The sequence below is a fragment of the Lampetra planeri genome, chromosome 81 (genome assembly GCF_965212315.1).
Source record: "Lampetra planeri chromosome 81, kcLamPlan1.2.h2, whole genome shotgun sequence".
Lineage (NCBI taxonomy): Eukaryota > Metazoa > Chordata > Hyperoartia > Petromyzontiformes > Petromyzontidae > Lampetra > Lampetra planeri.
Genome location: NC_136185.1, coordinates 456,651 through 480,330, shown reverse-complemented (window position 1 = coordinate 480,330; position 23,680 = coordinate 456,651). Strand labels below are relative to the sequence as shown.

The 23,680-nt window shown below is 45.3% G+C and overlaps 1 protein-coding gene and 1 pseudogene across 1 annotated transcript; one reads left to right on the top strand and one right to left on the bottom strand.

Annotated features, from left to right (window-relative positions):
* The window catches only part of LOC144738284 (uncharacterized), a 432,396-nt pseudogene that overhangs the window by 299,954 nt on the left and 108,762 nt on the right, over positions 1 to 23,680 (top strand).
* On the bottom strand, positions 4,046 to 22,250 carry LOC144738273 (uncharacterized). The gene is made up of 5 exons (XM_078621287.1): positions 22,146 to 22,250; positions 15,079 to 15,294; positions 6,804 to 8,982; positions 5,573 to 5,744; positions 4,046 to 4,094 (listed from the first exon to the last, which is right to left on the bottom strand). Exons 1-5 carry the CDS (start codon positions 22,248 to 22,250, stop codon positions 4,046 to 4,048), a joined length of 2,721 nt encoding a protein of 906 aa, XP_078477413.1.

The following is a 23,680-nucleotide window of genomic DNA, read 5'->3' as shown; positions in this document are numbered from 1 at the left end:
TGCAGATTACCCTTCTCCTGCGAGACCCAGCCTGGCGAGCCCGATTGCCTGGCGACTGGGAGAGTTCGTGGCGATCTCTTCAGACGGGTTACAGGGACATCGACACGCCGTGCATCAACAAGTAAGTGTCTTCGTTAGTGGATAAAACTGGTAGTCGCGTGTAGCCCGACTTACGAGACGTTACTGTGTGTCGGTTAGACGTTAGTGAGAGTTTGCTTTTTGGCGATTTGAGACAGACATCCACGCAGCTTAGAGGGTGCCTTTAACTCTCAACAACACCCGCGACTGTTACTCTGCTCTGAAGAATCAGTCACATGGAGCAGATACTCTCTCCACAGCGCCACGCACACACGGGCGAGAAGCCGTTCAATTGCTCTGTTTGTTTGAAGGCATTTTCATGGAAGTCAGATCTTCACAGGCACCATAAGACACACACGGGCGAGAAGCCATTCAAGTGCGCTGTGTGTGGGAAGGCATTTTCACGTAAATCCAATCTTAACACTCACCAGAAGATACACACGGGTGAGAAGCCATTCAAGTGCGCTGTGTGTGGGAAGGCATTTGTGGATAAATCAAATCTTAACACTCACCAGAAAACACACACGGGCGAGAAGCCATTCAAGTGCTCTGTTTGTTCGAAGGCATTTGCGCAGAAATCAACTCTAAACAGTCACCAGAAAACACACACGGGCGAGAAGCCATTCAATTGCGCTGTGTGTGGGAAGGCATTTGCGGAGAAATCAACTCTTAACAGACACCAGAAGACACACACGGGCGAGAAGCTATTCAATTGCGCTGTGTGTGGGAAGGCATTTTCACAGAAATCAAATCTTAACAAACACCAGAAAACACACTCGGGCGAGAAGCCATTCAAGTGCTCGGTGTGTGGGAAGGCATTTGCTTGGAAATCTATTCTTTACAGTCACCAGAAAACACACACGGGCGAGAAGCCGTTCAATTGCTCTGTGTGTGGGAAGGCATTTTCACGGAAATCACATCTTAAGACTCACCAGAAGACACACACGGGCGAGAAGCCATTCAATTGCGCTGTGTGCGGGAAGGCATTTTCACGGAAATAAAATCTTCACAGTCACCAGAAAACACACTCGGGCGAGAAGCAATTCAAGTGCTCTCTTTGTGGGAATGCATTTGCATGGAAGTCAGCTCTTAACAATCACAAGAAAACACACTCGGGCTAGAAGCCATTTAATTGCTCTACGAGGGAGAGGACATGTTCACGGCCATCACCCCGACACAAGCACCAGAAGATCCGCAATGATAGGGAAGTAAAATCAAACGGTGAAATTCAAAGTGCTGCAATGAGTCCTGAAAAAATTGCATCTTTCGACCCCATGCAGTTGGATACTCAAAAATGGCTGCTGGAGTGGCTGGAACATCAAAGTTTTGAGCACTTCTTTTAGCTGTTGAAGTCCTGGAACGTGCATGTCTGTATCTCTGTAAGATCAATTAATAACGTACAACTCTTTTTTAATCAGTGATTTGCAGCAGTACTCCAAGCTAGTGTGATCATTTGAACAAATATGTTTGATTGCTCTGTGTGTTTGAAGCATTTTCACGGTTAGAAAACACTTCACAAGTCATCAGGAATAAAAAGCTGAATTCGAAAGTGATGTAATGAGTTCTAAAGGAAATTCCACTTTCGACCCCATGAAGTTGGATCCGGAGAGATGGCTGGATGTAGTGGAGTGGCTGAAGACTCAAACGTATTGAGTACATCTGTTAACTGTTGCCCTGTGTATATTCGTGTCTCTTAGATATATTTTTTCAGTCATTTCCATTTCTCCGAGCTAGAGTGATGTGAATGCTCTTTAATGTGTTCGGATGAAAGTCTTCCGTTTAAGTTCCAGAAGTGTTCACTTTAGGATGGCAACAATTTTATACTTCGAAAGATACATTGCTTTGTCTGGTAGTTGGATCATCGGGGATGTTAAATGGCTGGTGCTTATACTAGAAGGTGGCATGTGTTGTAATCTTCTGGCAGCAAATGATGTGAGCGTGCTGTCTTGTTTATTCCAGACTTTGTCACGTTAAGGTGGTGCTTTGTAGTCCTATCGGACTACTTGTTGATGTGTTGTGAAGCGCAGTGGTTGTGTGGTGGTTCAATTTCTAATTTTACTCTCGTGGTTAAGTGGTTTTGATGAGCTAAAGTTGGAGAAATACTGTGATCACAACTTTGCTCAATATTTTAATTTTTTTTATCAATGTTTAATAAGTTAAAGAACTTCAAATTATAGGTTTCAGAGTGTGCGTGGATTGCACGTTCGTTGTTCTTGTGTTTGATGGCTTGGTCTTCTGGCAGCATCGTGGCTGTCCGCTGATCACACTCATGACGTCACACTCATGACGTCACACGCACGAGCTGTAGGGGCGGGGCTCTGTCCGCTCAGTGGCGCTGTTTTCATTAATTTAGCACCACGAGCGGGGAGTCTCATCCCTGTAGTTCCCTGTTGTGGTGCCGCATTCATCACCACGTTGCCCTCAATTCTTTGTACGCAACACACACCCACACACGAGAGGACATAGCAGTGTATATACATAGACGAATGTGCATACACACCGCTTTGTACAAACAAACCGCTACACTACCGCTCCCCAAGTGTACTTACACAGCAGTGTAAATACACACACGCTTACAAGCGATACCATTTCGATTATCATTTTAAAGTGTATGACAGCAATCGTAATAAATTTCCTGGATTAAATTCAAAAAAACACCTTGATTGTTCTGACGCGCTCATAGCAACACAAGTACTTAAATATATATAAAACAAAGTCAGCACGGTATAAAGTTGAAACTCAAAGTCCAAATCACAATTTGAATACTGCATTTCCCTGGTAACGCCTTTGAACTGACAGCAGTTTGCAGCACATTGCAGGGTGAATATTAGCAAATTAACGCGAATTATGCGGTGAGATGAATATACGTATTCAGGATTAAGCTCAATAGCCAGATTCCACAAGTTATGACTAATCCCATATCTGCATTTCCCATAAATATGCTAAATTCATCTTGATATGCACCACCACTCCTCGACTCCCGTTGATTGGGAGGTGAGCCCACGGTAGCCTGGCGCTTACAGCTTTCTACACCTTACGCCACGCTCCCACGTCCCCTTGATTTGTTTTTCTCTGAAGAAGAGCCCCCTGTTGTTTGGTATTCCCCTGCCACGAGTAAAGTTCCATAAAAATAATCCGCTACTTCATCGGCGGTGCCGGACGGTAACGCTGTGGTGGATGTGAGCAATGTCCTGGAGGGAAGGCTCGTAGCCACCGCAGAGGCCCACGAGGTCTCTGGACGTGTGCGAGGCGCTGGTAACCTCTCCATATTCAATAAAATTACCATAAAAACACGTCCAAAATATTAAACACATACACTCGAGTTTAAGACGTCAGATTTCGGGACTAACATCATCCATAATATAGGTTTTGGGGTTAGATAGCCGAAGTATATGAATGTGTCGTTAAAATTATACATTAGATAAATGCATACATATGTAATGCGAGCGTAAATGGGGAGGCCGGATGTGACGATCCGAGAGGGAGGAGTCAGGGTCACGTGGGAGAGGGAGGAGTCAGGGTCACGTGGGGGAGAAGTTATAGCGGGGGAGACAGGAAGACATCGGGGGCAGTCGAGGGAGTGAAGAGGGTAGACCACGTTGGGTGGTCGCCGTGCCTCAGCCTGGTGGCTGAGGGGCTCATCGGACGGCGCCAGCCAGCGGGGTGAGGAGAGAGCAGAGTGCGCGGGGTGCACGGGGCGTGCAGGGGTTGCACGGAGCAGCAGAGTAGCTGCAGAGCTAGCGGAGGACTAGCAGGGCGTGCGAGGTTGCACCAGCTGCAGAGTAGCTGCAGAGCTAGCGGAGGACTAGCAGGGCGTGCGAGGTTGCATCAGCAGCAGAGTAGCTGCAGAGCTAGCGGAGGACTAGCACAGGGGGTGCGAGGTTGCATCAGCAGCAGAGTAGCTGCAGAGCTAGCGGAGGACTAGCAGGGCGTGCGAGGTTGCATCAGCAGCAGAGTAGCTGCAGAGCTAGCGGAGGACTAGCAGGGCGTGCGAGGTTGCATCAGCAGCAGAGTAGCTGCAGAGCGGAGCAGCAGGGGAGCTGCAGAGTGCGCGGGGCGCAAGGAGAGACGACGCTGGACCGAGGAGGAGGCCAGCGGGGTGAGCGGAAGACGAACACAAATAAAGGACCGACGGAGATCGACATCGTGTGACGGAGTCCTTAATTACACTCATATAGAAGCGTAGATGTGTTGACCACGCAGCTGCGCTCTTGCACAATGTGGGGGTGGGGGGGGGGGGCGGATTACTGAGGCAACGTACATTATGCGTGTGCATTATGCGAGCCCTTTGAACGTGTCCTTCCTGTCTATTGTGTTTATTAAAATCGCCCTACCAATGGTAATCCCTGTTGAAGTACGCTTCCCTTTGTGAGTATGCATTTATCTAATGTATAATTTTAGCGACACATTCATATACTTCCGCTATCTAACCCCAAAACCTCTATTATCGATGATATTGGTCCCAAAATCCGACTTGTTAAAATCGCGTGCACGTGTTTAATATTTTGAACGTGTTTATATGGTAATTTCATTGAATATGGAGAGGTTACCAGCGCCTCGCACACGTCCAGAGACCTCGTGGGCCTCTGTGGTGGCTACGAGCCTTCCCTCCAGGGCATTGCTCACATCCACCACAGCGTTACCGTCCGACACCGCGGATGAAGTAGCGGATTCTTTTTACGGAACTTTACTCGTGGCAGGGGAATGCCAAACAACAGGGCGCTCTTCTTCAGAGAAAAACAAACGAATCAAGGGGACGTGGGAGCGTGGCGTAAGGTGTAGAACGCTGTAAGCGCCAGGCTACCGTGGGCTCACCTCCCAATCAACGGGAGTCGAGGAGTGGTGGTTGCTCATGCATCCACCGAAGATGCATATAAGTCGAGTTAGATTCCTTCTATGTCCTCCTACATTATAATCCAACTATACTCAGATGTATGCATATGTATGAAGATATTTATTTTCGAAACTAGGGACGGATATGCGAACTGGGGGTGCGGGATTAGAATTGCACTATAATTATTAGGATCGCATTGTGGTCGCATTATAATTTGCTGAATGTGCAATCTCAATGGATTGGAATAGCTATTTAACCGCACCATCCTAATCAAAACTCGTTGAGTATATTTATTGTTCCAATTGTCAGCATTCGTTTCTCTGTTACATCAAGTAACATGTTATTCATCATCATCATCATCACGATCAATGGGCAAAGGGCGCGTAGGTGTGCAGTGCACATTTTGTACTTCTGCGTATACCATAAACCATAACAAAGGAAACACTACAACAAGACGAGCACTCGTGTGTGCATGTACATGTATTTGTGTGCAAATGCATGCTGGCGGTGGTGCTGGCGGTGGTGGTGGCGGCAGGGGTGGTGGTGGTGGCGGCGGCCGTGGTGATGGTAGCGGCGGTGGTGGTGGCGGCAGGGGTGGTGGTGGAGGTGCCGGCGGTGGTGGTGATGATGGTAGCAATGCTGGCGAGGCGCTGCTCCTGCGCAAGGCGCTTCTCCTCCTCGACGCGTTTCACGTTGGCGAGACACTTCTCCTCCTCTTCCTCCAGACGCTTCTCGTCAGCACACTTCATCTCGAGATGATGCTTCTCATCAGTGAAGAACTTCACTTGAATGAGGCGTTTCTTGAGAAGAAAGTCTCGGAAGCACTTCTCTTCTGTGCGGCACGTCGCCCTGGCAATGCGCTGCACCTCAAAGAGGCGCTCCTCTTCCATGGTGCATCTTCCTTTGCCAAGGTTCTTTTCATCTTCTTGGTTCTTTCGGTAAAGTCACGTAAAAGGGAAGTAATAAAGTAATAAAAATAAAACATAATAAAATAATTCTCACGACGTTTCGGCCACAACGCAAGCAGCCGTCCTTTACGTGACTTTACCGAAAGAACCATGAAGATGAATCTCTGCAGTTTAGAGGACATTGTCGGGTACATATTAGCAAATTCACAGGAAGCACGGAATTATGCATGGAGATGTATGTAATTATTCAAACAGAAGTGTACAATTACGCAGTATAATGTACATACGTATTAAGGTTAAATTACAATGGCCAGATTCGCTAAGCTATGTTGCTACATATGCGGATTGTTAATGTAAAAATTAACAATTGAATGCAAAGTCCATGATAGGCCACGTCGAGAACAAAGGAATTGTATGCGAGAGGGGAGTTATAAGGGGCTGAAATTTAGGCCTCAAGACCATTTCGAGAGGGATTTCACTGAGGATAAACGCTCGACTCCTCTCTCTGCAGATTACCCTTCTCCTGCGAGACCCAGCCTGGCGAGCCCGATTGCCTGGCGACTGGGAGAGTTCGTGGCGATCTCTTCAGACGGGTTACAGGGACATCGACACGCCGTGCATCAACAAGTAAGTGTCTTCGTTAGTGGATAAAACTGGTAGTCGCGTGTAGCCCGACTTACGAGACGTTACTGTGTGTCGGTTAGACGTTAGTGAGAGTTTGCTTTTTGGCGATTTGAGACAGACATCCACGCAGCTTAGAGGGTGCCTTTAACTCACACCCGCGACTGTTACTCTGCTCTGAAGAATCAGTCACATGGAGCAGATACTCTCTCCACAGCGCCACGCACACACGGGCGAGAAGCCGTTCAATTGCTCTGTTTGTTTGAAGGCATTTTCATGGAAGTCAGATCTTCACAGGCACCAGAAGACACACACGGGCGAGAAGCCATTCAAGTGCGCTGTGTGTGGGAAGGCATTTTCACGTAAATCCAACTCAAAACTTTGACTCTCCAGCCATTCCAGCAGCCATGTCTCAGTATCCACCTGCATGGGGTCGAAAGATGAATTGTCGTCAGGGCTCATTACATCCAGCAACCTCTCAGGATCCAACTGCATGAGGTCTAAAAAGGAATTGTTGTCAGGAATCATGACATCCACTACATCTAGGCATCTCTCAGGATCCACCTGTATAGGATGAAAAGATGCATCTTTTTCAGGACTCATTGCAGCACTTTGCATTACACCTTTTGATTCCACTTCCCTATCATTCCGGATCTTCTGATGCTTGTTTCGTGGAGATAACCGTGAACATGTTCTCTCCCTCGGAGAGCAATTTAATGGCTTTTCACCCGAGTGCGTTTTCTGGTGCCTGTGAAGATCTGACTTCCTTACAAATGCCTTCGCACAAAGAGAGCACTTGAATGGCTTCTCGCCCGAGTGTGTCTTCTGGTGAGTGTTAAGATTGGATTTCAGTGAAAATGTCTTCCCACACACAGCGCACTTGAATGGCTTCTCGCCCGTGTGTGTCTTCTGGTGAGTGTTAAGATTGGATTTCAGTGAAAATGTCTTCCCACACACAGCGCACTTGAATGGCTTCTCGCCCGTGTGTGTCTTCTGGTGAGTGTTAAGATTGGATTTCTGTGAAAATGTCTTCCCACACACAGAGAAATTGAATGGCTTCTCACCAGAGTGTGTTTTCTGGTGAGTGTTAAGATGTGATTTCTGTGAAAATGTCTTCCCACACACAGAGCACTTGAATGGCTTCTCACCAGAGTGTGTTTTCTGGTGAGTGTTAAGATTGGATTTCAGTGAAAATGTCTTCCCACACACAGAGCAATTGAATGGCTTCTCGCCCGTGTGTGTCTTCTGGTGAGTGTTAAGATTGGATTTCTGTGAAAATGTCTTCCCACACACAGAGAAATTGAATGGCTTCTCACCAGAGTGTGTTTTCTGGTGAGTGTTAAGATGTGATTTCTGTGCAAATGTCTTCCCACACACAGAGCACTTGAATGGCTTCTCACCAGAGTGTGTTTTCTGGTGAGTGTTAAGATTGGATTTCAGTGAAAATGTCTTCCCACACACAGAGCAATTGAATGGCTTCTCGCCCGTGTGTGTCTTCTGGTGAGTGTTAAGATTGGATTTCAGTGAAAATGTCTTCCCACACACAGCGCACTTGAATGGCTTCTCGCCCGTGTGTGTCTTCTGGTGAGTGTTAAGATTGGATTTCTGTGAAAATGTCTTCCCACACACAGAGAAATTGAATGGCTTCTCACCAGAGTGTGTTTTCTGGTGAGTGTTAAGATGTGATTTCTGTGAAAATGCCTTCCCACACACAGAGCACTTGAATGGCTTCTCACCAGAGTGTGTTTTCTGGTGAGTGTTAAGATTGGATTTCAGTGAAAATGTCTTCCCACACACAGAGCAATTGAATGGCTTCTCGCCCGTGTGTGTCTTCTGGTGAGTGTTAAGATTGGATTTCAGTGAAAATGTCTTCCCACACACAGCGCACTTGAATGGCTTCTCGCCCGTGTGTGTCTTCTGGTGAGTGTTAAGATTGGATTTCTGTGAAAATGTCTTCCCACACACAGAGAAATTGAATGGCTTCTCACCAGAGTGTGTTTTCTGGTGAGTGTTAAGATGTGATTTCTGTGAAAATGCCTTCCCACACACAGAGCACTTGAATGGCTTCTCACCAGAGTGTGTTTTCTGGTGAGTGTTAAGATTGGATTTCAGTGAAAATGTCTTCCCACACACAGAGCAATTGAATGGCTTCTCGCCCGTGTGTGTCTTCTGGTGAGTGTTAAGATTGGATTTCAGTGAAAATGTCTTCCCACACACAGCGCACTTGAATGGCTTCTCGCCCGTGTGTGTCTTCTGGTGAGTGTTAAGATTGGATTTCTGTGAAAATGTCTTCCCACACACAGAGAAATTGAATGGCTTCTCACCAGAGTGTGTTTTCTGGTGAGTGTTAAGATGTGATTTCTGTGAAAATGCCTTCCCACACACAGAGCACTTGAATGGCTTCTCACCAGAGTGTGTTTTCTGGTGAGTGTTAAGATTTGATTTCAGTGAAAATGCCTTCCCACACACAGAGCACTTGAATGGCTTCTCGCCCGTGTGTGTCTTCTGGTGCCTGTGAAGATATGACTTCCATGAAAATTCCTTCAAACAAACAGAGCAATTGAACGGCTTCTCGCCCGTGTGTGCGTGGCGCTGTGGAGAGTTTATCTGCTCCATGTGACTGATTCTTCAGAGCAGAGTAACAGTCGCGGGTGTTGTTGAGAGTTAAAGGCACCCTCTAAGCTGCGTGCATGTCTGGCTCAAATTGCCAAAAAGCAAACTCTCACTAACGTCTAACCGACACACAGTAACGTATCGTAAGTCGGGCTACACGCGACTACCAGTTTTATCCACTAACGAAGACACTTACTTGTTGATGCACGGCGTGTCGATGTCCCTGTAACCCGTCTGAGGAGATCGCCACGAACTCTCCCAGTCGCCAGGCAATCGGGCTCGCCAGGCTGGGTCTCGCAGGAGAAGGGTAATCTGCAGAGCGAGGAGTTGCGCGTCTATCCTCAGTGAAATCCCTCTCGAAATGGTCTTGAGGTCTGAATTTAAGCCCCTTATAACTCCCCTCTAGCATACAAATCCTTTGTTCTCGTCCTGGCCTATCATCGACTTTGCATTCAATTGTTAATTTTTACATTAACAATCCGCATATGTAGTAACATAGCTTAGCTAATCCGGCCATTGTAATTTAACCTTAATACATATGCATATCTCACTGCATAATTGCACGCTTCCGTTTAAAGAAAGATCTACATATCCATGCATAATTCCGTGCTTCGTGTTAATTTGCCAACATTCACCCGACAATGTCCTTTAAACTGATGCAAGTTTAGAGAATTTAACATCGACATAGAGTCTGAAGTATCAAAATGCTGATGTCCAGTTAGATTTGGACTAAGAGGTGCAAATGCATACTGTACTGACTTTGTTTTATAAAAACATATTTAAGTATTTGTGTTGATATGAGCGCGTCAGTAAATCAAGGTGATTTGTTTAATTTAATTCACGACAATTATTACGATTGCTGTCAAACACTTTTATTGATAATCGAAATGGTATCGCTTGTAAGCGTGTGTGAGCAATGTCTTTCTCCAACTTTAGCTCAACAAGACCACTTAACAACGAGAGTAAAATCAGCAATTGAAACACCTCACAACCAATGCGCATCACACCACATCAACAAGTAATCCGATAGGACTACGAAGCACCACCTTTACGTGACAAAGTTTGGAATAAACAAGACAGCACGCTCACATCATTTGCTGTGCAACAATTACAACACATGCCACCTTCTAGCATAAGCACCAGCCATTACAGCAGGGAACTGTAGCCATGTGTATGTACATGGGTGTGTACTTCTCTGTGGGTACATTCGTGTGCATGTGCACTCGTGTGTGTATTTACACTCGTTCATGGACACGTGTGGGTCTGTACACGTGTGTATGTATGTACAATCGTGTGTGCTCGCATATTTGTGTGTGTTAAAACGCAATCCCTGAGCATGCACACTGCTGTATACGTGCACATGTGTTTATAAACATTGCTGTGTGCAATTACACTGTGCATGTGTAATGTAGTAACTCGGCGGGAGACGACTTCACGGGTAGCACACTCTTTTATTGAACCAACTATATTTACACGGGTGACCAACACCCACTTAGCTACACGGGTGACCAACACCCACTTAGCAACACGGGTGACCAACACTCACTTAGCTACTCGGGTGACCAACACCCACTGGGTTACTCGGGTGACCAACACCCACTTAGCTACTCGGGCGACCAACGCCCACTTAGCTACTCGGGTGACCAACACCCACTCAGTTTCTCGGGTGGCTAACACCAGCCTAACCCTACCCAGTCCTCCGGGCTACACCGACACGGGCTCTTACGCCCCGTAGCCTCTCGGAACACACCAAGCCGGGGTGTCCGTCTCGACCCTGGGTCCCACAGTCCCGACCCACATGGGCGTCGGACCACGGGTCCCACAATCTCGCCTTCGAGCCACACAGGGCCCCGGTCCCGATAAGGACGGCGGGACTAGGGGTCTCGGGCCCTACTCCTTCCACTCCGTCTTCGATCTTCAACTGGTTAAACAACCACGAGTGCTCTCGCGCGTCACCCTTTATACCCCTCCTGCGGACGTCGCTGAGAGCACCTATCCCATTCGACCAATCACCGGGCGCTGGCTACGATCCTCTTTTCCCCACCTCGTGTCAGCGCGCCTCAACACCCACGCCGCGCCGCCCGTCATCCCTCACTCCCGGCGCGCGCGTCCACACCACGCCCACATCGCGTGCCCAACCCCGCACCTCGTGCCGCCCCGTGATCCATCACTGTCGGCGCACGTCAACACCACCACTACATATGCATGTGCACCCGTGTGTGTATGTACAAAGCGGTGTCTATGCACATTCGTGAATTTTTCCTACAGCACTGTGTATGTCCACTCGTGTGTGGGTGTGTGTACAAGGGAGTGTATATGTGGGGAGCGGTGGTGCAGCGGTTAGCGCGCTGCGCTGTGAACCCGGCAACACGGGTTCGATTCCCGCTCACGGCCAACACCAGTGACGATTATCTGAACCGGTCCCGGGCCTCCATCTTGGTCGACTCAGCCTCAAATGAGTACCTGGTGGGGAGACAAAGGCGGTCGGGCGTGGTGCTGGCCACCCACCCCCTCGTGTACCGTTGCGGCCTTCATAGGTGCTCGCTAACTTGCCCTTACAGTCTGTTAAGGCTATAGGGAGATCTTTATCTTTGTGTGTACAAAGCGGGGTGGATGCACATTCGTGCATTTTTCTCCACCGCTGTGTATGTCCACTCGTGTGTGTGTACAAGGGAGTGTACTCGTGTAAGTATGTGTATTGGAACACGCAACTTATTTTCATATTGTGTCGTACAAAGAATTGAGGGCAACGTGGTAATGAATGCGGCACCACAACAGGGAACTACAGGGATGAGACTCCCCGCTCGTGGTGCTAAATTAATGAAAACAGCGCCACTGAGTGTCTACCTGGCAGGAGAATGCCAAACAACAGGGGGCTCTTCTTCAGAGAAAAACAAACGAATCAAGGGGACGTGGGAGCGTGGCGTAAGGTGTAGAAAGCTGTAAGCGCCAGGCTACCGTGGGCTCACCTCCCAATTAACGGGAGTCGAGGAGTGGTGGTTGCTCATGCATCCACCGAAGATGCATATAATTCGAGTTAGATTCCTTCTATGTCCTCCTACATTATAATCCAACTATACTCAGATGTATCAAGATATATTTATTTACGAAACTAGGGACGGATATGCGAACTGGGGGGATTAAATTGCCCTATAATTATTAGGATCGCATTGTGGTCGCATTATAATTTGCTGAATGTGCAATCTCAATGGATTGGAATAGCTATTTAACCGCACCATCCTAATCAAAACTCGTTGAGTAAATTTATTGTTCCAATTGTATGCATTCGTTTCTCTGTTAGATCACGTAACATGTTATTCATCATCATCATCACGATCAATGGGCAAAGGGCGCGTAGGTGTGCAGTGCACATTTTGTACTTCTGCGTATACCATAAACCATAACAAAGGAAACACTACAACAAGACGAGCACTCGTGTGTGCATGTACATGTATTTGTGTGCATATGTATGTAGGAACAAACGTGCGTGTTCGCAGTGGAACGCAATCCTAGTTGACGTACAATGCTTTGTATGTACACTCGTGTGTTTATGTACACTGCGTTGCATATCTGTATGTACACCGCTGTATATGCACACTCGTGTGTATATGTATGCACATTCGTCTATGTATATACACTGCTATGCCCACTCGTGTGTGGGTGTGTGTACAAGGGAGTGTATATGTGTACTCGAGTAAGTATGTGTAGTGGAACACACAACTTATTTTCATATTGTGTCGTACAAAGAATTGAGGGGCAACGTGGTGATGAATGCGGCACCACAACAGGGAACTACAGAGATGAGACTCCCCGCTCGTGGTGCTAAATTAATGAAAACAGCGCCACTGAGCGGACAGAGCCCCGCCCCTACAGCTTGTGCGTGTGACGTCATGAGTGTGACGTCGTGAGTGGGACGTCGTGAGTGTCACGTCGTGAGTGTGACGTCGTGAGTGTGACGTCGTGAGTGTGACGTCGTGAGTGTGACGTCGTGAGTGTGACGTCGTGAGTGTGACGTCGTGAGTGTGACGTCGTGAGTGTGACGTCGTGAGTGTGATCAGCGGACAGCCACGATGCTGCCAGGTGAGGGTAAACTTGTGTGCTGGAGATGCTTCACCTGAAACTCGCCTCCACACGTGTTCGCTATGAACATTGTAGCAATAAGGGACGATTAGTCATCTTTAACATGTCAGGTCTTTATTGTTCTGCAAGTAAATTAAAGTTAAAACGTGTAGAAACACATGCACACTCGTGTGTGAATGCACACCGCTGTATAGACAGTCGTGTTTATAAGCACACTTGTGTGTGTATGTCTACTCGTCCGTGTTTTTTAAGAAAGGATATGGTTGAAATAACGTACGATCAGTCATCTTTAAAAACAATTCAGGTCTTTATTAATCTGCAAGAAAATTCACGTTAATACTCGTATTGAAATCTTTATTAATACGCATGCTCAAACAGGAAGGGACTAGGCAAATTATTTCCAAATTTCAACAGTTAAAACATATTCTTAAAATCGAACACGTAAACGTCGATTTCCCCATTGACGTCCTTTTCGACTGAAGCCATTTGTCCAGAAGTCCAAGCCATCAAACACAAGAACAACGAACGTGCAATCCACGCACACTCTGAAACTATTTTTTTTGTTATTACACAATGATAAAACATTTTTAAGAACATCTTCTTAGTTCTTTCAGTAAAGTCACGTAGAATGGAAATAATAAAATAATAAAAATGAAACATAATAAAATTTTATTATTTTATTATTTCCATTATATGTGACTTTACCGAAAGAACCAAGAAGATGAATCCCTGCAGTCACGAAAGCTTTAAATCGAAAATTAAAGAACATGTTTAAAATATTGAGCAAAGTTGTGATCACAGTATTTCTCCAACTTTAGCTCAACAGAACCACTTAACCACGAGAGTCAAATTAGAAATTGAACCACCACACAACCACTGCGCTTCACAACACATCAACAAGTAGTCCGATAGGACTACAAAGCACCACCTTAACGTGACGAAGTCTAGAATAAACTTTAACACGCAATTAGCTGTGAGAAGATGACATGGCACCTTCTACCATAAACACCACACATTTACCAGTCCCGATGATACAACCACCAGACGAAGCAACGCATCTATACAAGTATAACAATGTTGTCATCCTGAAATAAGTGAACACTTCTGGAACTTAAAAGGAAGGCTTTCATCTGAACACATTATAGAGCATTCACAACAACACTGTATTTCGATTTAAAGCTTTCGTGACTGCAGGGATTAATCTTCTTGGTTCTTACGGTAAAGTCACGTAAAAGGAAAATAATAAAAATAAAACATAATAAATAATTCTCACGACGTTTCGGCGACAACGCAAGCAGCCGTCTTCAGGTGGAGAACAGGTCTGTCAAGTAGACAGAGTCTGAATGACTCAGAGTCTGAATGACTCTGTCTACTTGACAGACCTGTTCTCCACCTGAAGACGGCTGCTTGCGTTGTGGCCGAAACATCACTCTAGCTTGGAGTACTGGAAATCACGGAAATAATAATTCGTACCTTATTAACTGATCTAACAGAGACACAAACATGCACATTCCAGGACTTCAAGAGTTAACAGAAGTACTCAAAACTTTGACTCTCCAGCCATTCCAGCAGCCATCTCTCAGTATCCACCTGCATGGGGTCGAAAGAGGAATTGTCGTCAGGGCTCATTACATCCAGCAACCTCTCAGGATCCAACTGCATGAGGTCTAAAAAGGAATTGTTGTCAGGAATCATGACATCCACTACATCTAGGCATCTCTCAGGATCCACCTGTATAGGATGAAAAGATGCATCTTTTTCAGGACTCATTGCAGCACTTTGCATTACACCTTTTGATTCCACTTCCCTATCATTCCGGATCTTCTGATGCTTGTTTCGTGGAGATGACCGTGAACATGTTCTCTCCCTCGGAGAGCAATTTAATGGCTTTTCACCCGAGTGCGTTTTCTGGTGCCTGTGAAGATCTGACTTCCTTACAAATGCCTTCGCACAAAGAGAGCACTTGAATGGCTTCTCGCCCGAGTGTGTCTTCTGGTGAGTGTTAAGATTGGATTTCAGTGAAAATGTCTTCCCACACACAGCGCACTTGAATGGCTTCTCGCCCGTGTGTGTCTTCTGGTGAGTGTTAAGATTGGATTTCTGTGAAAATGCCTTCCCACACACAGAGCACTTGAATGGCTTCTCACCAGAGTGTGTTTTCTGGTGAGTGTTAAGATTGGATTTCAGTGAAAATGTCTTCCCACACACAGAGCAATTGAATGGCTTCTCGCCCGTGTGTGTCTTCTGGTGAGTGTTAAGATTGGATTTCAGTGAAAATGTCTTCCCACACACAGAGAAATTGAATGGCTTCTCACCAGAGTGTGTTTTCTGGTGAGTGTTAAGATGTGATTTCTGTGAAAATGCCTTCCCACACACAGAGCACTTGAATGGCTTCTCACCAGAGTGTGTTTTCTGGTGAGTGTTAAGATTGGATTTCAGTGAAAATGTCTTCCCACACACAGAGCAATTGAATGGCTTCTCGCCCGTGTGTGTCTTCTGGTGAGTGTTAAGATTGGATTTCAGTGAAAATGTCTTCCCACACACAGAGAAATTGAATGGCTTCTCACCAGAGTGTGTTTTCTGGTGAGTGTTAAGATGTGATTTCTGTGAAAATGCCTTCCCACACACAGAGCACTTGAATGGCTTCTCACCAGAGTGTGTTTTCTGGTGAGTGTTAAGATTGGATTTCAGTGAAAATGTCTTCCCACACACAGAGCAATTGAATGGCTTCTCGCCCGTGTGTGTCTTCTGGTGAGTGTTAAGATTGGATTTCAGTGAAAATGTCTTCCCACACACAGCGCACTTGAATGGCTTCTCGCCCGTGTGTGTCTTCTGGTGAGTGTTAAGATTGGATTTCTGTGAAAATGTCTTCCCACACACAGAGAAATTGAATGGCTTCTCACCAGAGTGTGTTTTCTGGTGAGTGTTAAGATTGGATTTCAGTGAAAATGTCTTCCCACACACAGAGCAATTGAATGGCTTCTCACCAGAGTGTGTTTTCTGGTGAGTGTTAAGATTGGATTTCAGTGAAAATGTCTTCCCACACACAGAGCAATTGAATGGCTTCTCGCCCGTGTGTGTCTTCTGGTGAGTGTTAAGATTGGATTTCAGTGAAAATGTCTTCCCACACACAGAGAAATTGAATGGCTTCTCACCAGAGTGTGTTTTCTGGTGAGTGTTAAGATGTGATTTCTGTGAAAATGTCTTCCCACACACAGAGCACTTGAATGGCTTCTCACCAGAGTGTGTTTTCTGGTGAGTGTTAAGATTGGATTTCAGTGAAAATGTCTTCCCACACACAGAGCAATTGAATGGCTTCTCGCCCGTGTGTGTCTTCTGGTGAGTGTTAAGATTGGATTTCAGTGAAAATGTCTTCCCACACACAGCGCACTTGAATGGCTTCTCGCCCGTGTGTGTCTTCTGGTGAGTGTTAAGATTGGATTTCTGTGAAAATGTCTTCCCACACACAGAGAAATTGAATGGCTTCTCACCAGAGTGTGTTTTCTGGTGAGTGTTAAGATGTGATTTCTGTGAAAATGCCTTCCCACACACAGAGCACTTGAATGGCTTCTCACCAGAGTGTGTTTTCTGGTGAGTGTTAAGATTGGATTTCAGTGAAAATGTCTTCCCACACATAGAGCAATTGAATGGCTTCTCACCAGAGTGTGTTTTCTGGTGAGTGTTAAGATTTGATTTCTGTGAAAATGCCTTCCCACACACAGAGCACTTGAATGGCTTCTCGCCCGTGTGTGTCTTCTGGTGAGTGTTAAGATTGGATTTCTGTGAAAATGTCTTCCCACACACAGAGAAATTGAATGGCTTCTCACCAGAGTGTGTTTTCTGGTGAGTGTTAAGATGTGATTTCTGTGAAAATGCCTTCCCACACACAGAGCACTTGAATGGCTTCTCACCAGAGTGTGTTTTCTGGTGAGTGTTAAGATTGGATTTCAGTGAAAATGCCTTCCCACACACAGAGCAATTGAACGGCTTCTGGCCCGTGTGTGCGTGGCGCTGTGGAGAGAGTATCTGCTCCATGTGACTGATTCTTCAGAGCAGAGTAACAGTCGCGTGTGTTGTTGAGAGTCAAAGGCACCCTCTAAGCTACGTGGATGTCTGTCTCAAATCGCCAAAAAGCAAACTCTCACTAACGTCTAACCGACACACAGTAACGTCTCGTAAGTGGGGCTACACGCAACTACCAGTTTTATCTACTAACGAAGACACTTACTTGTTGATGCACGGCGTGTCGATGTCCCTGTAACCCGTCTGAAGAGATCGCCACGAACTCTCCCAGTCGCCAGGCAATCGGGCTCGCCAGGCTGGGTCTCGCAGGAGAAGGGTAATCTGCAGAGCGAGGAGTTGCGCGTCTATCCTCAGTGAAATCCCTCTCGAAATGGTCTTGAGGCCTAAATTTAAGCCCCTTATAACTCCCCTCTAGCATCCAAATCCTTTGTTCTCGACTTGGCCTATCATGGACGTTGCATTCAATTGTTAATTTCTACATTAACAATCCGCATATGTAGCAACATAGCTTAGCGAATTTGTCCATTGTAATTTAACCTTAATACGTATGTACATCCTCCTGCGTAATTCTACACTTCTGTTTGAATAATTGCATACATCTCCATGCATAAATCCATGCTTCCTGTGAATTTCCTAATATTCACCCGACAATGTCCTCTAAACTGCAGGGATTCATCTTCATGGTTCTTTCGGTAAAGTCACGTAGAAGGGAAGTAATAAAATAATAAAAATATAACATAATAAAATAATTCTCACGACGGAAGAGATGGAGGACGAAACAAAGGAGGAGGTGGAGGAGGTGTAGGTGGTGGAGGTGGTGATGCAGGCTCGTGAAGGACGCTACTGGGCAGTTGGAGGCAGTCGCCCTCCAACAACAACGGAGGGCAGAGGAGCGACGCTCACAACAACGGGTGGCTAAAGCACAGCAAGTTGGTACAGTAGGGGGCACAGGTGGTGCTTCAGCCAGTCATCTCGGTCATCTCGGTCAGTCGACCCGTGGCACCTGCTGGGTCTGCCCCGTGACCTCCTGCCAGCGGGCGTTCGACACTTCACGTGGTAGCCTCAAGGTGCACATGGCCTGGCACAAGCGTCGTGGTGACGTCACCGCCACTTAGTGGCGAATGGCGGTTATTGTTGTTGTTGATGCAGGGAAAGAAGAGGAAGCGAGGGGGCCTTGCTCGCGTGGCGAGAGCGATCACCTCACTCCTCCGCCGCGTGCTGCTTTGTGGTGGCATGTCCACCACACAGTAGGGGTGGTTGTTGTGGTCGTGGATCGCTGCCAACCATGACCACTATCACCAGACTACCCACCCACCCCGTGACACATCCCAGGCACACACCCACACACCCCGTGATACACGTCACACACACACACCACATGGTTCTCCCCCCGGAGAGACGATGCCACTGGGACCACAGCTGTGGAAGGAATCTGAGCAGCAGATGCCAGGACTACAGTGGAGAACGACTGCTATCAAGACACCTCACACAACAAACACACACGGGACTAGCCTAAAAAAACTAGCCGGCCCAATCTTGGACTAATAGGTGCAAGTTAATACTGTTCTGAACCTGTTTAATAAACATATTTAAGGACACTCGTGTTGAGCATGGTGCTTTTAGCAAACGAGTGTGTTTTGTTATAATTTCGGTCATAAACTTTGAATAATCATCTGAATGGTTTAGCTTGTAAGCGTGGTTCATAATAACGTTACGCAAAAAAAAAATCGTCATCTTCTAGTCTGTAACATACGACCTTCCGTGTGTATATACACCAGTGTGTATGTGTTTAATATTTTGCAAGTGTTTAAATTTTGTGACGAGTTTTTTTGGTAATTGCGTTGACTATTGAGGGGTTACCAGCCCCTCGCACCCGTCCAAAGACCTCGTGGGCCACTGTGGTGGCTACGAGCCTTCCCTCCGGGACATTCCTCACATCCACCACAGCGTTACCGATCAACACCTTCAATGAAGGAAGGGGGTTGTTTTTTCAACACTTTACTCGTGGCAGGGGATTGGCAAACAACAGGGAGTGCCTCCTTCTGATAAACAAAAAACGAATGAAGGGGGCGTGGGAGCGTGGCGTAAGGTGTGGCAAGCTGTAGGTCACAGGTATCAATCGAATTGGGTCAATGACACCAGCACACGAATGGTGGGGTCGTTTGGAATGATGTTGCATTGATGAAAGATGACGTTCTCGACTTTGCAATTTATTAACTTTACATTCAATTGTTATTTTTGGAATTTACAATCTGCATATCTAGCAACAGAGCTTCTCTATCTTCTTGGTTCTTTCGGTAAAGTCACATAAAAGGGAAATAATAAAATAATAAAAATACATTTCGATTTAAAGCTTTCGTGACTGCAGGGATTCATCTTCTTGGTTCTTTCGGTAAAGTCTCGTAGAAGTAAGAGAACTTCCAAGAAAACAGTCCTTGTGTATATATTGGTAGAGTTTGAGAGGATATTATTATTGTGAGGTTCGATGCGGCTGAAACACACTGTGAGGAATGAGCCTTTGTTGTGTAGGCTGGTTGAACTCGGAGGTTCCAAGAGTTTGCATATCAAGAGGAATTTAGCATATTTATGGGAAATGCAGATATGGGATTAGTCATTACTTGTGGAATCTGGCTATTGAGCCTAATCCTGAATACGTATATTCATGTCACCGCATAATTCACGTTAATTTGCTAATATTCACCCTGCAATGTGCTGCAAACTGCTGCCTGTTCAAAGGCGTTACCAGGCAGATGCAGACTGTAGTATTAAAATTGTGATTTGGACTTTGAGGTGCAGGTTTATACCGTGCTGACTTTGTTTTATAAAAATATTGAAGCACTTGTGTTGATATGAGCGCGTCAGAACAATCAAGGTGATTTGTTTAATTTAATCCACGAAAATTATTACGATTGCTGTCATACACTTTTAATGATAATCGAAATGGTATCGCTTGTAAGCGTGTGTGTATTTACACTGCAGTGTAAGTACACTTGGGGAGCGGTAGTGTAGCGGTATGTATGTACAAAGCGGTGTGTATGCACATTCGTCTATGTATATACACTGCTATGTCCACTCGTGTGTGGGTGTGTGTTTCGTACAAAGAATTGAGGGCAACGTGGTGATGAATGCGGCACCACAACAGGGAACTACAGGGATGAGACTCCCCGCTCGTGGTGCTAAATTAATGAAAACAGCGCCACTGAGCGGACAGAGCCCCGCCCCTACAGCTCGTGCGTGTGACGTCATGAGTGTGACGTCATGAGTGTGATCAGCGGACAGCCACGATGCTGCCAGGTGAGGGTCAACTTGTGTGCTGGAGATGCTTCACCTGAAACTCGCCTCCACACGTGTTCGCTATGAACATTGTAGCAATAAGGGACGATTAGTCATCTTTAACATGTCAGGTCTTTATTATTCTGCAAGTAAATTAACCTTCTTGGTTCTTTCGGTAAAGTCACGAAGAAGGGAAATAATAAAATAATAAAAATAAAACATAATACAATTATTTTATTATGTTTTATTTTCTTCTTCATCTTCTTGGTTCTTTCGGTAAAGTCACGTAATAGGGAAATAATAAAATAATAATTTTATAAAGTAAAATTTTAATTAAAATGTTTTATTATTTTATTATTTAATAAAAATAAAACGTAATAAAACATTTTATAAAAATAATTTTTTTTTATTTTTATTCTTTTATTATTTCCCTTCTTCAATAAGGGACGATTAGTCATCTTTAACATGTCAGGTCTTTATTGTTCTGCAAGAAAATGAAAGTTAAAACGCGTAGAAACACATGCACACTCGTGTGTGAATGCACACCGCTGTATAGACAGTCGTGTTTATAAGCACACTTGTGTGTGTATGTCTACTCGTCCGTGTTTTTTAAAGGAAGGATATGGTTGAAATAACGTACGATCAGTCATCTTTAAAAACAATTCAGGTCTTTATTAATCTGCAAGAAAATTCACGTTAATACTCGTATCGAAATCTGTATTAATACGCATGCTCAAACAGGAAGGACCTAGGCAAATGATTTCCCAATAGGAATTAAACAGTTAAAACATATTCTTAAAATCTAACACGTGAACGTCGATTTCCCCATTGACGTCCTTTTCGACTGAAGCCATTCGTCCAGAAGTCCAAGCCATCAAACACAAGAACAACGAACGTGCAATCCACGCACACTCTGAAACCTATAATTTTAAGTTATTTTACTTATTAAACATTGATAAAAAAATTAAAAAATTGAGCAAAGTTGTGATCACAGTATTTCTCCAACTTTAGCTCAACAAAAGCACTTAACCACGAGAGAAAAATTAGAAATTGAACCACCACACAACCACTGCGCTTCACAACACATCAACAAGTAGTCCGATAGGACTACAAAGCACCACCTTAACGTGACGAAGTCTAGAATAAACTTTAACACGCAATTAGCTGTGAGAAGATGGCATGGCACCTTCTACCATAAACACCACACATTTACCAGTCCCGATGATACAACCACCAGACGAAGAAACGCATCTATAGAAGTATAACATTGTTGTCATCCTGAAATAAGTGAACACTTCTAGAACTTAAAAGGAAGGCTTTCATCTGAACATATTATAGAGCATTCACAACATCACTCTATTTCGATTTAAAGCTTTCGTGACTGCAGGGATTAATCTTCTTGGTTCTTTCGGTAAAGTCACGTAAAAGGAAAATAATAAAATAATAATAAAAAATTATATAATAATTCTCACGACGTTTCGGCCACAACGCAAGCAGCCATCTTCAGGTGGAGAACAGGTCTGTCAATTAGACAGAGTTGTGGCCGAAACATCACTCTAGCTTGGAGTACTGGAAATCACGGAAATAATATTTCGTACCTTATTAACTGATCTAACAGAGACACAAACATGCACATTCCAGGACTTCAAGAGTTAACAGAAGTACTCAAAACTTTGACTCTCCAGCCATTCCAGCAGCCATCTCTCAGTATCCACCTGCATGGGGTCGAAAGAGGAATTGTCGTCAGGGCTCATTACATCCAGCAACCTCTCAGGATCCAACTGCATGAGATCGAAAGAGGAATTGTTGTCAGGACTCATGACATCCACTACATCCAGGCATCTCTCAGGATCCACCTGTATAGGATCGAAAGATGCATTTTTTTCAGGATTCATTGCAGCACTTTGAATTTCTCCTTTTGATTTCACTTCCCTATCATTGCGGATCTTCTGATGCTTGTTTCGGGGTGATGACCGTGAATATGTCCTCTCCCTCGGAGAGCAATTGATTCGCTTTTCACCCGAGTGTGTCTTCTGGTGCCTGTGAAGAGCTGACTTCCATCCAAATGCCTTCCCACACACAGAGCAATTGAATGGCTTCTCACCCGAGTGTGTTTTCTGATGACTCTGAAGATGTGATGTCTGTGAAAATGCCTTCCAACAAACAGAGCATTTGAATGGCTTCTCGCCCGTGTGTGCGTGGCGCTGTGGAGAGAGTATCTGCTCCATGTGACTGATTCTTCAGAGCAGAGTAACAGTCGCGGGTGTCGTTGAGAGTTAAAGGCACCCTCTAAGCTGCGTGGATGTCTGGCTCAAATCGCCAAGAAGCAAACTCTCACTAACGTCTAACCGACACACAGTAACGTCTCGTAAGTCGTGCTACACGCGACTACCAGTTATATCCGCTAACGAAGACACTTACTTGTTGATGCACGGCGTGTCGATGTCCCTGTAACCCGTCTGAAGATATCGCCACGAACTCTCCCAGTCGCCAGGCAATCGTGCTCGCCAGGTTGGGTCTCGCAGGAGAAGGGTAATCTGCAGAGAGAGGAGTCGAGCGTCTATCCTCAGTGAAATCCCTCTCGAAATGGTCTTGAGGTCTGATTTTAAGCCCCTAGCATCCAAATCCTTTGTTCTCGTCCTGGCCTTTCATGGACTTTGCATTCAATTGTTAATTTTTACATTAACAATTCGCATATGTCGCAGCATAGCTTAGCAAATCTGGCCATTGCAATTAAACCTTAATATGTATGTACTTCGCACTGCATAATTGTACGCTTCCGTTTGAATAAAGATTTACATCTCCATGCATAAGTCCGTGCTTCCTGTGAATTTGCTAATATTCACCCGGCAATGTCTTCTAAACTGCTCCAAGTTTAGAGGATTTAAAGACATAAGCTTCCGTCTTCAGGTGGAACCGTCACAGCACGATAGCTGTATCAAGTAAGATACATTCCAAGAAAACAGTTCTTGTATATATACTGGTTGAGGGTGGGAGGAGCCAAGGTAGGCCCTGGATATTATTATGGTGAGGTTCGGTGCGTCTGAAACACGCTGTTAGGAATGAGCCTTTGTTGTGTAGACTGATTGAACTCGGAGGTTCCAATAGTTTGCATATCAAGAGGAATTTAGCATATTTATGGGAAATGCAGATATGGGATCAGTCATTACTTGTGGAATCTGGCTATTGAGCTTAATCCTGAATACATAAATTCATCTCACCGCATAATTCGCGTTAATTTGCTAATATT